Below are 13,071 nucleotides of genomic sequence, written 5' to 3'. Positions count from 1 at the left end.
TGGATCCCATTCAGTTGGGAGGTGACAGGCTCAGACGTGGGCATTAGAAAGACCTCTCTGGAGGTAGGAAGGTAATGTTTCCCACTGCTTCCAGCACCGAGCCAGTGGGCTCAGCATAGCCAGAATGGAGGATCTTACCCTGACTCAAGACCCGGTGCCTTATTCCTCAGGCCTTGTCCCTACACGAGCACACATCACACGGGACCGTCGTGGTCTGTTTCACATCTGTGTCCTTCACTGAACTGGGAAACAGTACTAGAGGGAAGGACGGGAAGGAAGGTTAGCCCACCATGGCCCCTACTGAATCAGAGTCCTCCCCGTCCCCTGTACTAAGGCCCCCTGAGTTTCTGTAGATGGGCTTTTCTTTCTAGCCAGGAGGTGGCAGGCACAGTCCTCCAGAGGGGCCCAGTGAAAGCCCATCTCCCTTTCTTGACCTTTGGGATTCCTCCTCTGAAGAAGCTCTGATTTCCTCTGGAGGCAGAGTGGGCTCCTCCGGAGTTTGGGGCCTTCCCACTCCCTGCCCACCTGTCAGAATCACAGGCTACTGCTCCCCTTGCCCTCCCTGCAGAGGGAAGCTCTGGTTTGCCACCCGCCTTCAGGAGAGGGCTGAGCTCAGTCTGATGAGGTCCCGTGCCCCTGCCCCCCACCCCAGTCCTATCCAACCCGGGCTGTCTAAGACATTGTGAGTCCAGGATGATGGCCCCAGTCCTAGGGCTTTGTATGCTTGAGCACCAGAGAGATCCTGGCCACCAACTGTACCTGAGTTTTCTCTCAGAACAGTTTGGGGTCACACAGTTCTTCGGGGGGAGCCCCAGATCCTCCATTTCTTGGCTCTGTGGGCAAGCCACTTCCCCCTCCTTTAGAGCTACCACCGGTAAAGATCTTACTATCAGGCAAGCTGTGAACTCATCGGGTCTGCAGGAGGCCTGTGATATGTTCTCATTATGCCCATTTGACTGATGAGCAAACTGAGAGGTTGAGGGGCTGCCTTAAGGTCACAGAGCTCGGTCTGCCTGCCTTTCAAACCCCAGCCTCAAATAGCTGTTGTAAGAATTAAGTGAGATGTCTATGAGTGACTTGCACGGGGCCAGGCTCCAAGTAGAACTCCTCGCCTCGCCCACCCACCGGCTCCGAGCTACTCTTCTACTGTGAAGAATGAGGAAGCGGAAAGGGCCGGGGGTTTGGCGGCAGCAGCATCTGAGGGCCTCCCTGCAGATGGCAAGGTGCGCCTGCATGGCTGGCTCTGAAGGGGCAGGAGAGCACTGCTGGGCGTCTTAGGGGAAAGCGCCAGACCTCCCTGTTTCTCTGCCTGTACCTGCTGCCAGCACCACACCTCCCTCCTCTGGGGCGAGAAGAAGCTCCTCAGAGGAAGGAAAGGATTTGTAAATAGCAAGTGTGGCCTCGTTAGAGGGAACGGCAGTATTAGTGGCGGTAGGTCCTGCTGAGGTTTGGGGAGCTGACCTTTTACCTCATGTGCCCGAGAGCTGGGGTGGGAGGAATGATCGGTGTCCGGGGTGGGGTGGACAAGGAGTGTGGAGCCTGTGTAGACCGGGGGTGGCAGGGTGAGGGCTGAGGCCTGGGGGGAGTGTGAAACCTCCCTTCCAGGCTTTTCTAGGCTATTTTCCTTTGTTAATCCCATCCAGAAAGCCCACAGAAGGCCAGACTGCTCCCTTCTCCGCTTCTGTTAGCACCATCCCTTCCAGCCATGGCACCAGCTCTCCTCTCCAGGACCAGGACCACAGCCTAATAAACCCCAGGAAGCCCCCCAGGGCCTCCCGAGGATGGCACCTTGTATCAGTTGCCTTCCTTCATCCAACAGACCCCTGAGAGCCACTTTTCTTCACAGGCTCTGCCCATACATGACCCTCTGGGTAGAGAAGAAAAACAATGTCAGGGCCTTCGGGAGCTCACAGCCAACACGCTACACAGCTTTTTGCCACTTCCAAGCAAACTCCCACACTGATTTTATGCGACCCTCACCTCAGTCTGTGAGGTAGGTCTCAGGGGTTCCCATTTTGCAGATGAGGAAATTGAGGCCCAGAAAGTTACAAAGCGGCTCCCGAGTTCCCCACCCCGTGGGTACCTCTCTTTTGCAGTGCAAGGTATTTAGGTGATGCTGAAGAGGAAGGGAGGGGGGTAAGACAGGTAAGACGCCGATTAAGGGGGCTGCTGCCTTTGTGAAGTGTCCCTGAATTGAGGCAAGACTCATCAGGGCCGCAGAATCTGAACAGGGCCCTAGGGTCTCCACGGGTTCATCCTGGCCTGGGTGGGTCCCACTCGGGGCCGAGAGATTGGAGAGAACACCAGGTGACCCGAGCACACGACCTGAGAGTGCTAGGCCTTAGGAATCGAGCACACGACCTGAGAGTGCTAGGCCTTAGGAATCGAGCATCCTCCCCTCCTCCCACCCCAGCAGCAGCACACAGCAGGTGAACAGGACGGAGATGGGGAGGGCAGAGTGGTGAGAAGCAGGAGTAGGGACCAACGTCCTGTGACCTGAGGCTTGGCCATGACCCCCTCTTGTCACACATGGGTGTACTGTCCTGATGAGAAGGCGTGGGAGCCAGGAGATCTGGGGTTTATCTCAGCCTGCTGTGTAACCTCGGGAGAGCCCCAACCCCGAGCTGCTGCCGCTCCGTGCTCTGTGCTCCAATCCGTCGTCGTCTGTCCAGACCCTCAGGACCCCCCTCCCCCCAGGTAACTGCCCCTCCCTCCCCAACTCTCAGCTAAGTGACTCTCCCCTCCCCCCAGGTAACTGCCCCTTCCTCTTCCTTTTCTTACCTGCTGTGTCCAGCCCCTCCTCCTCAGCTCCAGCTGCTTCCTCTTGGAGCCCGTGGCCTCAGGCCTGCTCTGCCCTCTGACTCAGGCAGCCCTGACCTTTGGGATCTGAGCAGGTAGCCTGGGTGGTTTTGCCCCATGAACTTGCTCTGACCTTCGGCATGTCCACCTGCCTCCCCCCTCCACTGCACACACCTGTTCTTAGCCCCTGGGTAGCCCAGGAACTGTGAGGGACCAGGTTTCTTTAGAGAAGGTAGCAGCATCCAGGGGCTTCCCATCCGAGATCAGACGGCCCCCCAGAGGGTCAGGACCAACGGGGACAGCCCGTCCACCCCTCCAGCCCCTCTCTCTGCAACAGACCATTCCTGGCTGGGAGTGCTCCACCTCCTCCCACCTCCCAGGCTTCAGGGGTTCAGGCCTGTCTCATGGAGGGAGGTCTCCCGAAAAGGCTCCCCACTGAGGCCACTTGGCAACCCCAAACACCCTCATTCCTGGCCCACTATAGTGATGGAGGATTCACCCCTCCCTCAGATACACGCAGCGCCCCAGCGGGGGGGGGGGGGGGATATATTTGTCTGGAATCTGACCCACGGGCTGAGCTGTGGGGACGACTGAGGAGCCCTCTGCAGCTCCCTACTGCGCCCCGTGCTGGCCAGGGGAGCCCGAGCACCTACTGTGTGCCAGCTACCCTGATGCGGCCTCCTCTAAGCCTTCTGCCACCAGCGCTGATGAATAATGCCACTTTTGCTAAAATAAAGAACCCGAAGCCCAGCGGGGTCGAGTCGAGGGGCCGCGTAGCTGGGAGGCGGCGACGGACGGAGGGTCAAGGGCGGCGCTGGCGCTGCACGCGGGTGGGGGGGGCTCCGCGGGGCCGAGCGCCCCGCACCCCCCGAGGCGCGCGCGGCTCAGCCCCCGGCGCGGCCGCCCCGCCCCCGCCCCGCCCCCGCCCCGCCCCGCGCGGGACCGCAGACGGCGCCCAGCGGCGGCGCGAACGGCTGCGAGGAGGGTGGCTCCGGCTCGGGCTCCCGCGACCTCCGCGACCCCCCGCGCAGGGCCCTGCGGGACGCGGCGCCGCGGGGCTGGAGGATGCGGCCGCGGCCCGGGGGCTGCAGCAGCGGGAAGCCGGGGCGCTGCAGGTACGGGCCCGCGCTCCGGCGCCGAAAGTTGGGCCGACTCCGCGGGCGGCGCGTGGAGCCGCTGCCAGGGCGCCCCTACCGGCCGGCCGGGTCGCGGCGGGGGCGCGGCGGGGGCGCGGGGCGCGGCGGGGGCGCGGCGGGGGCGCGGGGCGCGGCGGGGGCGGGGCAGCTCTCGGCGGGGTCCCGGCGGCGGCGGCGGCCGGCTGGGGGGCCGGGCGAGCCCTCGGGTCTCCCGCGGGGCCCGCTCACGTGGACGCCGGGGCTGGGGGCGCGCGGGGGGCGGGGGCGCCCGGGGCTCGGCGCGCGCGGCTGAGACGGGGCGGCCCCGCGGTCTCAGCGCCCCGGCTTGACCCCCCGCTGGCCGCGGCCGGGCCCCCGCGGGTCTCTGGGTGCGGGCCGCGGGGGCCGGGGGCGCACGTGCGCGGGGCGAGGCCCCGGGGCCGTGGCGCACTGGCCGGCGCTCGCGGGCAAGGGGGCGAGCGCGGCCGCGGCCTGTGCGGGGCCCCGGGGTGCACGTGCGCCCAGCGCCCGCCGCCGGAGCGTGGGGACACCCGGAAGCCCGCGGGCAGGCGCGCGGCGGCCCCAAGTCCGGCTGGCGAGGGCCCCAGGCGGCGCGGGTCCGGGGGGGCGGGGGGCGGAGCCTGCGACCCTCCCCCCCCCCAGCCGCGCCTCGGCCGCGCCGGGTCCAGCAGGGCCCGCGGCCTCAGCTCCGGGAGGGCGGTGCAGCCCTTGGGGGAGGCCGGGTGCCCGCCGCTGCCCGCCAGGATCCCGCCAGGATCGCTCTCCTCTTCCGGGCCTTTCCCAGCTCCCAACGCCCGCTGGCCTCCGGGAGAGCCGCGGGGAGATGAAGAGGGCACGGATGGCGCAGGGGTGGGGGCTCCTTTCCTGCACCCTGCCCTGGGCCCTGGCCAGGTTGGCCCTCCCAGCCCCAGCCCGCAAACAGCCTGGCGGCCGAGGGATGATGGACCCTACTCCCTGGGGTCCCGCCCTGCTCCAAGCAGTTGCTCGCCTCCCCAGTGTGGGGGTGGGGGGGTGGGGGGTGGGAAGGAGGCAACATTTTGGCTGTTGTCTTGAGTGGGGAGGGGCTTCCCTCAAGGGACTGTGCACTGGGCTCTTTGCACTGGCAGGAAGTAGGATCAGCCCCATACTCTTCATAGCCCTCTGCTGACTCCCTAGAGCCCCATCTCTCCCTCGAAGACTCCCCAGGGTCCCGAGTGGCTTCACCTCTATTGGCTGGGTTCCAGGAAGTCTCTGGGGCAAAGGGCTCAAAATGGGCAGAGCCCAGGAGACAAGACTCAGGGGGCTGGGGTGGGTGTGGACCAGGCCCCAGGAGTCATGTGGGGAGGTGAGACCACAGTCGACAATTAATCCAGAGCTCCCCAGGGTGGTTGGGATGGGTGCAGGAGGCTCAGCACCCCCGAAACCATTCAACTCCTTCTTGGCAAGGTTGCTGTGCAACAGGATGGGGCTTTCCGTCTATCCCTGTCTTAGAGCGAGCATTGCTATCAGCACCGTTACCCTGTTGTCCCTTCCGGTCTTTTCTAGGGAACATCCCCTTGTCTAGGCTGGCCTGAGGTGTTGGATTCTGGCCAGGAGATGAGCCAACTTTTTGAGAATCCCGCCTGGCTTCCTTGGTGCAGTTAGGCTGGGATGGGAGTGGGCATTGGCCCTCATACGACCCTTTGCTTTCCTTGTCCCCAAGATGTGTTAGTCTCCTCCTGAGCCTGTGGTGGGCATTGGCCACCGGGCAGAAGGGAGGAGAGGGCTGAGAGAGGGGGCTGGTTAGTGATAGAAACTTGTGGCACCTGGCCCATGGCCTAATCATAGCAAGAGTGAGCTGATTCATCCTTTCAAAGCCACCTGAGGGTTTCAGGGAACAGGATGCTAGGGGAGGTAGAAGCAGGGCAGTGTGGCGCTAGAAGACTGGCCTCAGATGACCCTTCATGGGTCATTGAGTAGCTGCTGCCTTGAGGAAACCCATGTGCGGCCTCTCTGGGCCTGGGTCCCAATCCTAGCTTCACCTGGCCTCAGGGCCTGAGTCTTGCTCTGCGTCTGTATCAGTGCAGTAGGGGTAGTTGCCAGCTAGCCTGTGGCCCCTGGGGACTCTTTCCCTGGACATTCACATCCTCCCACCTCCCCACCTGGTGGTCCTTGTCCCGTGCTGCCCTCATATGCCTTAGAATAGGCAGCGGCAGCTTTGGGACTGAGACACAGGCTCTCCTGCTGCCGCTCTTGGGACCTTCCTGCCGGAGCCACAGCACCATCTGCTGGCGGCCGCGCCTCCGGCTGGGGCCAGGCCTGGACGCTGCCCGGCTTCCCAGGCTTCCCACTGCTTCTCCTGGGGGAGTAGCCCTGCCCTGTGGAACCAAGCCCAGGATCTGTGTTGCTCTGGGCCTCGGGACCTGGGTTCCAGGCTTGGCTCTGCCATTTTTGACAAAGGTTGGCAAGTCTGAGAGTGAGATCTCAAGAATGTCTCAGGACACCTGAATTCATAGACAGCGTCCAGTTCCACATCTTAGCTGCCATGGGCATCTTGAGATCCCTATGGCATCTGGGATAAGAGCTGTGGTGGGAGGTAGGAAGCCTGCTTCTTGTCCCATCTCCTTTATCAGTGACTTTGGGATGAATGGGTCTCCTCATCTGTATATGGGGAACGGGGGGAGCCAAGAGAATTGGTCCTCGTCAGATGGTACCCTGTAAAGTGTGAAACCCCAGGAGAGGGGCTTGGGAGTCCTATGGAAGGGAGCTGAACAGAAGGGGCTCCTGGAATGGGGGTGGCGGGTAGAGGTTGGAAACCTCTGTGTGGTATAACTCATGCATTCATTCATTCACCGTCTTCATCAAGCATCTACTAAGTGCTAAGCTCTTCGGTGTGGCGATGCGCCAGTGAGAGCAGCTTGTCTGTAGCCCTTCTGACAGCGTCTCCCTTTCTCCCTCTCCTCTCCCAGGTCAGCAGTTGAGTAGCTGGGGCCCCCCCGAGGGCTTGAAGCCTTCCCAGTGATGGCAGAGAAGCGGCCACTGGGGACCCTGGGGCCTGTGATGTATGGCAAGCTGCCCCGTCTAGAGGCAGACTCCGGGCCCGGGCACAGCCTGCCCCCCTCTGCTGGCAACCAGGACCCCTGCAGCTACAAGGGTGCTTACTTCTCCTGCCCTATGGGGAGTGCTCCCAAGGCAGGGTCTGAGCGGTTAGCATCCTGGATCCCATATCCACCCTTGTACCCTGCCAGCATGGCAGGCCCCCCTCTGCGGACAGACAACCTGTTGACCAGCTGTCTGCTCTACCGCCCACCAGCGGAGAGCTCCGAGAAGGTGCAGGACCCTGGCCCTGTTGAGCTCCTGTCCTTCGGTCCCCAGTCTCATTCCTACCCAGCCCCACCGTTGGCGGCACCCAAACCTGTCTACCGCAACCCTCTGTGTTACGGGCTCTCACCCTGCCTGGAGGAAGGGGCAGCGAAGAGGCCACTGGATGTCGACTGGACAATGGTGACTGGACCTCTGTTACCCCCGGCTGAACCACCTTGTTCCCTGACGCCGGCTCCTGGCAAGGGCCAGTCCCTGGATGGCACCTTCTTGCGTGGGGTGCCAGCTGAGGGACCCGGCAAAAACTCCGTAAGCTTCTCCCCGTGCCAGGCCTTCCTGGAGAAGTACCGGACCATCCACGGCACGGGCTTCCTGCCCTCTAAGTATGCAGGTCCTTACTCTGGGGACTCTAAGCAGGCGTTGTCCGAGGGACCCCCCAGCCCTTGGACCCAGCTGGCCCAACCCCTGGGCCCCGCCTGCCAGGATACAGTGCCTACCCACTACCCGCTCCCCCACCCTCCCCAGGCCCTGCCTTGCCCATCAGCCTGCCGCCACCCAGAGAAGCAGGGCAGCTACGGCGCAGTGCTCCCACTACAGCCTCTGGGAGCCCACAAGGGGGCTGGGTACCCGGCTGGTGGGCTGAGCAGTCCCTACCTGAGGCAGCAGGCAGCACAGACACCCTATATGCCCCCAGTGGGCCTGGACACTTTTTCCTGCCCCTCTGCCCCCCCGCCAGCACCCTCACCAGGCCTCAAGCTGGAGCCGCCTCTCGCTCCCCGGTGCCCCTTGGACTTTGCCCCCCAGACGCTGAGCTTTCCCTATGCCCGGGATGACCTCTCTCTCTATGGAGCATCCCCCGGGCTTGGAGGGACGCCACCTTCCCAAAACAACCTACAGGCTGTGCCCCAGCCCAGTGCCTTCCAGCGGGCGTGCCAGCCTCTGTCCGCCAGCCAGCCATGCCCCGAGCCTGGGAGGCCTGTGGAGAAGCCAGCCCAGGAGGCAGAGGAGAAGATGTGGCTGCCAAGCTGCAGGAAAGAGCAGCTCCAGCCCCAGCTTGACGAGCGCCCCGGAGCGCCCATCGTCATCGGCGACAGTCCGGTTCCCCACACCCCCCTGGGACTCGCGCCCTGTGCCCAGGAGTGCGGGGCTCTTCCACAGAGTGACGGCGCACTGCCACCCGGCTCGCCACCCATGCCTGTCATCGACAATGTCTTCAGCCTGGCCCCGTACCGTGACTACCTGGATGTGCAGGCACCCGAGGACCCCGCTGAGCCCGCCCCGGCCCCAGCCCCCAGCGGGAGCCCCGCAAAGGACGGTGGGGCACCCCTGGCCGCACGGGAGGCGCCCGCAGAGCCCCTGGGCTCCCGCAGAGAGGAGGTAGCACTGGACCTAAGCGTGAAGAGGCCGGTGCCCGAGGCGCCCATCGGGGCCCCCAGTCCCGCCGCGCCTGCCCAGCCGCCCGCGGCCCCCGAGGCGCCAGGTGCGGGCAACGCACTCCCGGAGCTGCCAGACTTGGCAAAGGCAGCCCCCGAGGCCACGGGGTCCCCTGTACCGGCGACCACCGACGAGGCCGCCCCCAGGACCAACTTCCACAGCTCCGTGGCCTTCATGTTCCGAAAATTCAAGATCCTCCGGCCCGCACCCCTGCCTGCGGCCTCGGCCCCAGCCGCACCGGCCGCGCCCTCCGCGGCTGCGCCCCCCGCGCCTCCCCCCGCGTCCGTGCCCCTTGGGCTGCAGATTCTCAGCCCACCGCTGCCCGTGGCCTGCTTCAACCTAGCGCTGCCCAGCCCGCCCGCCGTGGCCCTGGCGTCCCGGGCCCTGGCCCCCGCCCCGGCCCCCGCCCCGGCCGCCCCCGCCACCAGCTCCCCAGAGCAGCACTTCACGGGCCTGCACGCATCCCTGTGTGATGCCATCTCGGGCTCCGTGGCCCACTCCCCGCCCGAGAAGCTGCGGGAGTGGCTGGCCACGGCGGGGCCCTGGGGCCGGGCAGCATGGCAGGACTGCCAGGCGGTGCAGGGGCTGCTGGGCAAGCTGCTGTCGCAGCTGCAGCGCTTCGTGTGCACCCAGCAGTGCCCCTTCCCCCACGTGGTGCGCGCCGGGGCCATCTTCGTGCCCATACACCTGGTGAAGGAGCGCCTCTTCCCGAGGCTGCCCCCCGCCTCCGTGGACCACGTGCTGCAGGAGCACCGCGTGGAGCTGCGGCCCACCACACTGTCTGAGGAGCGGGCACTGCGCGAGCGGGCCCTGCACGGCTGCACGTCGCGCATGCTCAAGCTGCTGGCGCTGCGCCAGCTGCCTGACATCTACCCGGACCTGCTGGGCCTGCAGTGGCGGGACTGTGTCCGCCGCCAGCTGGGTGAGCACGGGGCGTCCCCGGGAGCCCCCGGAGCGGTGTGAACGAGTGCCAGGTGTGTGGCTGCATGAGTGGTCGGCGGGGCTGGGGGCTGGGGGGCCGCGGACGGGGTGGCCCTGGGGGGGCTCTGTGGGCCGCCCCCCATCCCTCCCCACCTGGGCACCACTGGGCCTCCGAGCCATGGCTCTGTCCCCATGGAAACGTTCTTGGCCTTCCCCTGTGCGGTGGCTTTGCAGCCGCCCTCCTCTGCTGTGCCCAGTCCGGCTTCAGGGCAGACTTCTCCTTTGGGGTCTGGGGTTCGCCGAGGCCCTGTTCTCTGTGTGAGGTCGTCTCCCCTGCGTCTGTGTCCCACCCAGCCTCCCTCCTGAGCTTGAGCCCCAGGTGACTGAATGCCTGCTGGCCTTCTGCACCTGCCATCTCCCCGACCCTTAGCTCCTCCCAGACCCACACTCCGAGCTTTCCCCTAAGCCCTCTGCCGGCACCCCCACACCCCCACACCCCACCCCCGCCTTCTCCACCTCAGTGAATGACCCGATTCCTGAAGTTCCTGAAGGTGGGCAAGGATCCCATTCTCCCCCCAAGCACGATTGCCTTATGAATGTGCAGGGTTTCAGTCCTCCCGGTATTTATATTCACGGAAGTGCACCCATGAGTCAGAGCGATGTTTTGTGGTTTGCTTTTCCCCTACTAAATGACATCTCGTGCATACTGTTCTCAACTTGATCTTTTGATGTCCTGGAGCATCACATGCATTGGTTCAGGCTGTGGCCCTGCTCTCGGGAGCTGCTGCAGGGTCTCAAGGCGTGTACACTGACTTCCTTGCCTGGGACGCCAGCGATGGTGCCAGGTGGTGCCCATCGTGGCCTCTCCTGCAACAGGACGTCTGGCGTATCAAGGCCTGAGGCCTGTGACCCGCTCTGGAGTCTTTCTTTGCTCAGTGCTCCGCCATCCCGCACCAAGCCTCTGTCTGGGCTGTGTCTCCACAGAAATGGTTTCTTGTTCCCTCGCCATCCTGGCAGCCTTGTCCCAGCCTCTGACCCTGTCCTGGCTCCAGGTCAGCATGGGGAAGGTGCCCCAGGCAGTGAGGCACAGGTGTAGAATATCTGGGTGACAAGTATAGTGGCCCTTGAGCACTTGAGAAGTTGGAGCGTTTGACCTAATGGGTGCAAAGAAAAGGCCAGCAGGATTGTTGAGCATGGTGGGGCGGGGGCCTCTCACATGGCTCAGAGGCTCCAACCCCATCTTCTCCCTGGACAGCGGGGCCGTTGGGCCCAGAGAGGACAGGGCCGTCTTTCCTGGGCTGCCCGCGGGGTCCTGGGGCCTAGTGCAGAACTGAGGGACTCAGCTTCTTCCTGCCCCTGGCTGGATTTGGCACCCTGGTCCCCGCTCCCTCCCTGAGCTGAGTCCTTCCCCGATTGGGGGGGGGGGGGGGCGCCGCCCATCTGGATGTCCTGTCCCCTCTGCTGGGTCCTCCAATTCTGGGCTCTGGGGCTGGCAGAAAGACAATGGCACTGATGGGTAGCAGAGCCCTCTTCCCCATGCCTCAGTTTCCCCGGCTGTATAGGCCCTTGGTTCCTGGCTCGTTTCCTTTTCATGTGCCAGATGCTTCTGAGTGGTGCCGTCACCTGCTAGAGCTGTGGCATCACCTGGGAGAAGCACCCCCTTCAGCTTAATGGTCTGGCCTCCGGCACATGTGGGGACATGTCCGTCCTGATGGCTGTGACCCTGCTGGGGCCATCCAAGCCTGAGGCCATCCACTGGTCTAGGTGGCTTTGGAAACCAGGAGATGGGACCTGAGGGTTTTGGGTCTGCAGCCTGACTGTGTGTTCATTTTCCAGGTGACTTTGACACTGAGGCTGGATCTGTGCCCTCCTCAGAACCCACCATGGCCAGAGACGAGCCGGAGAGCCTAGCCCTGGCTTGGAAGTCACCCATCCCCAAGGCCAGGAAGCCAGGGAGGAAGCCACCAACCCCTGGCTTGGAGAAAGCAGAGGCAGCCCTTGAGGAAGGGGCCTGCAGTGCCTCACCCGCCCCTGCCACCAGCACCTGCCCCCAGGGCCCCATACTAAGGGCCCGCTTCCGCAGCCTGCTAGAAGCTGCCTGGCTCAATGGCCTGGCACTGCCCACTTGGGGCCACAAGGCCACAGGGCCGGATCGGTCCATGCCCCAGCCACAGGCGCTGGGCAACCAGAGCCATCCCCTGTAGCGCTGGTTGCTGTCTGGACAGCTGCCGTGTGGGGTCACCCTCTGTACCCCTACCTGCTATAGGCCTGGTTGCCCAGGGCCAGAAGCAGACATGCCCTGGGAGCTTCTCCTCTTGCTGCCACCTTCACACCCCATGGGGCTGAGAGCCCCCGAACTTTTAACTTGAGGGCCTTTATTATTAGGACAACTTCCTGTTTCTTCCTGAGAGAAAACGTGTGGGCTTTGGAGCTCACCAGACTCGGGCTCAATCCTGGCTCCGGTGTTCCTTGCTGTATGACCAGGCAAGTTACTTCCTCCTGTGAGCCCTCAGTTCTCCATTTGTAAGATAGGACAACGCAGCCTACCTCACAGGGTTGTTGTGGGGGTGATGCCTGGCACACACCCATTCAGGTTTGCTCTCTGCTCCCTCCCCAGGACAGGGGCCTGGATCTCAGCCAGGGCCTGGGATAGGAGGCTAAGGCAAGCAGAACCTTCTAGAAAGTCTTCGTGTGTCATAGGTCATTTAGGGTGGTACAGTGTACAGTGTGGATGACTTCTACTTCCTAGAGTCCTTTCCCGGGAAAGCTTGGGACTGTGCCCCAGCGTCTGGGATTGGGCCCTGACCCCCAGCCTGGAGCTCCTTGGGGAAGCCTGCCCCTTCCCTCCGTCACTACAGGGGGTGCCAGGATGCAGCCTGCGGCTGGCATCCGTGTTCTGGGCCTGCTGCTCTTACCTCTGGGGGGGCCCCAGGCCGGTCCTGAATCGACACCCATGACTTCCCTGAGCTGCCTCCTCCACCTGGTGCGTTTTTCCAAGAAAGTTGTACGTTTGCTGGAAGCCAAGAGGCTGCAGGGACTCAGGGACGAGACGAGACAGGCTGAATGACAGCTCAATCCTGGGCGGTCTCCGAAGATCTGGACTGGTGGCCTCAGCCCTCCCCAAGCCAGAGCCCCATCGGTCATGCCTGCTCTGAGTTACCTCCTTGCAGAGTGCTAAACTGAGCCAGAGGCTGGCAACCTTGGCCTTTGGCCTGGCTAAGGTTTCTAAGAAGGCTGTGGGTCCTGGAGGCAGGCCATTAAACATTAAAGCGTTTGGGTTGTTTTTGGACCTGGGGCCTGGCTATGTGTTGTGGGGACGAGGGGAGGGGAGGGGCGCAGATTTAATAGGCCATCCCCCAGTCCTTAGCAGTTGTCCCTGCTCCCAGCGCAGAAGGTGCTGTGGCTGTCTGGCACCATTGTGCCATGCGGGTCCTTGTCACACACCCAGTGGGCAGCCACATCCCTGCTCGGGGACAGCCCCTCCCTCCTGAGACCTCGTGGG

General features: G+C 63.8%; 1 protein-coding gene across 2 annotated transcripts; it reads left to right on the top strand.

Annotated features, from left to right (window-relative positions):
- The first annotated feature begins 3,757 nt into the window (after window positions 1-3,757).
- Window positions 3,758-12,858, top strand: CUNH15orf39 (chromosome unknown C15orf39 homolog). 2 transcript variants are annotated; one of them, XM_055320193.1, is made up of 3 exons: window positions 3,758-3,914; window positions 6,863-9,570; window positions 11,406-12,858. In XM_055320193.1, the coding sequence occupies exons 2-3, from the start codon at window positions 6,915-6,917 to the stop codon at window positions 11,771-11,773; spliced, it is 3,024 nt and encodes a 1,007-aa protein (XP_055176168.1). In that variant the 5' UTR covers window positions 3,758-3,914; window positions 6,863-6,914; the 3' UTR covers window positions 11,774-12,858. The 2 variants fall into 2 exon arrangements, with proteins under 2 accessions (XP_055176168.1, XP_055176169.1); XM_055320194.1 differs by having other exon boundaries at window positions 6,863-9,622; window positions 11,406-11,530.
- The last annotated feature ends 213 nt before the right edge of the window (window positions 12,859-13,071 follow it).

Source organism: Nyctereutes procyonoides, unplaced genomic scaffold (assembly GCF_905146905.1).
Source record: "Nyctereutes procyonoides isolate TBG_1078 unplaced genomic scaffold, NYPRO_anot_genome, whole genome shotgun sequence".
Taxonomy (NCBI): Eukaryota; Metazoa; Chordata; class Mammalia; order Carnivora; family Canidae; genus Nyctereutes; species Nyctereutes procyonoides.
This window is presented reverse-complemented; position numbering and strand designations above follow the sequence as displayed.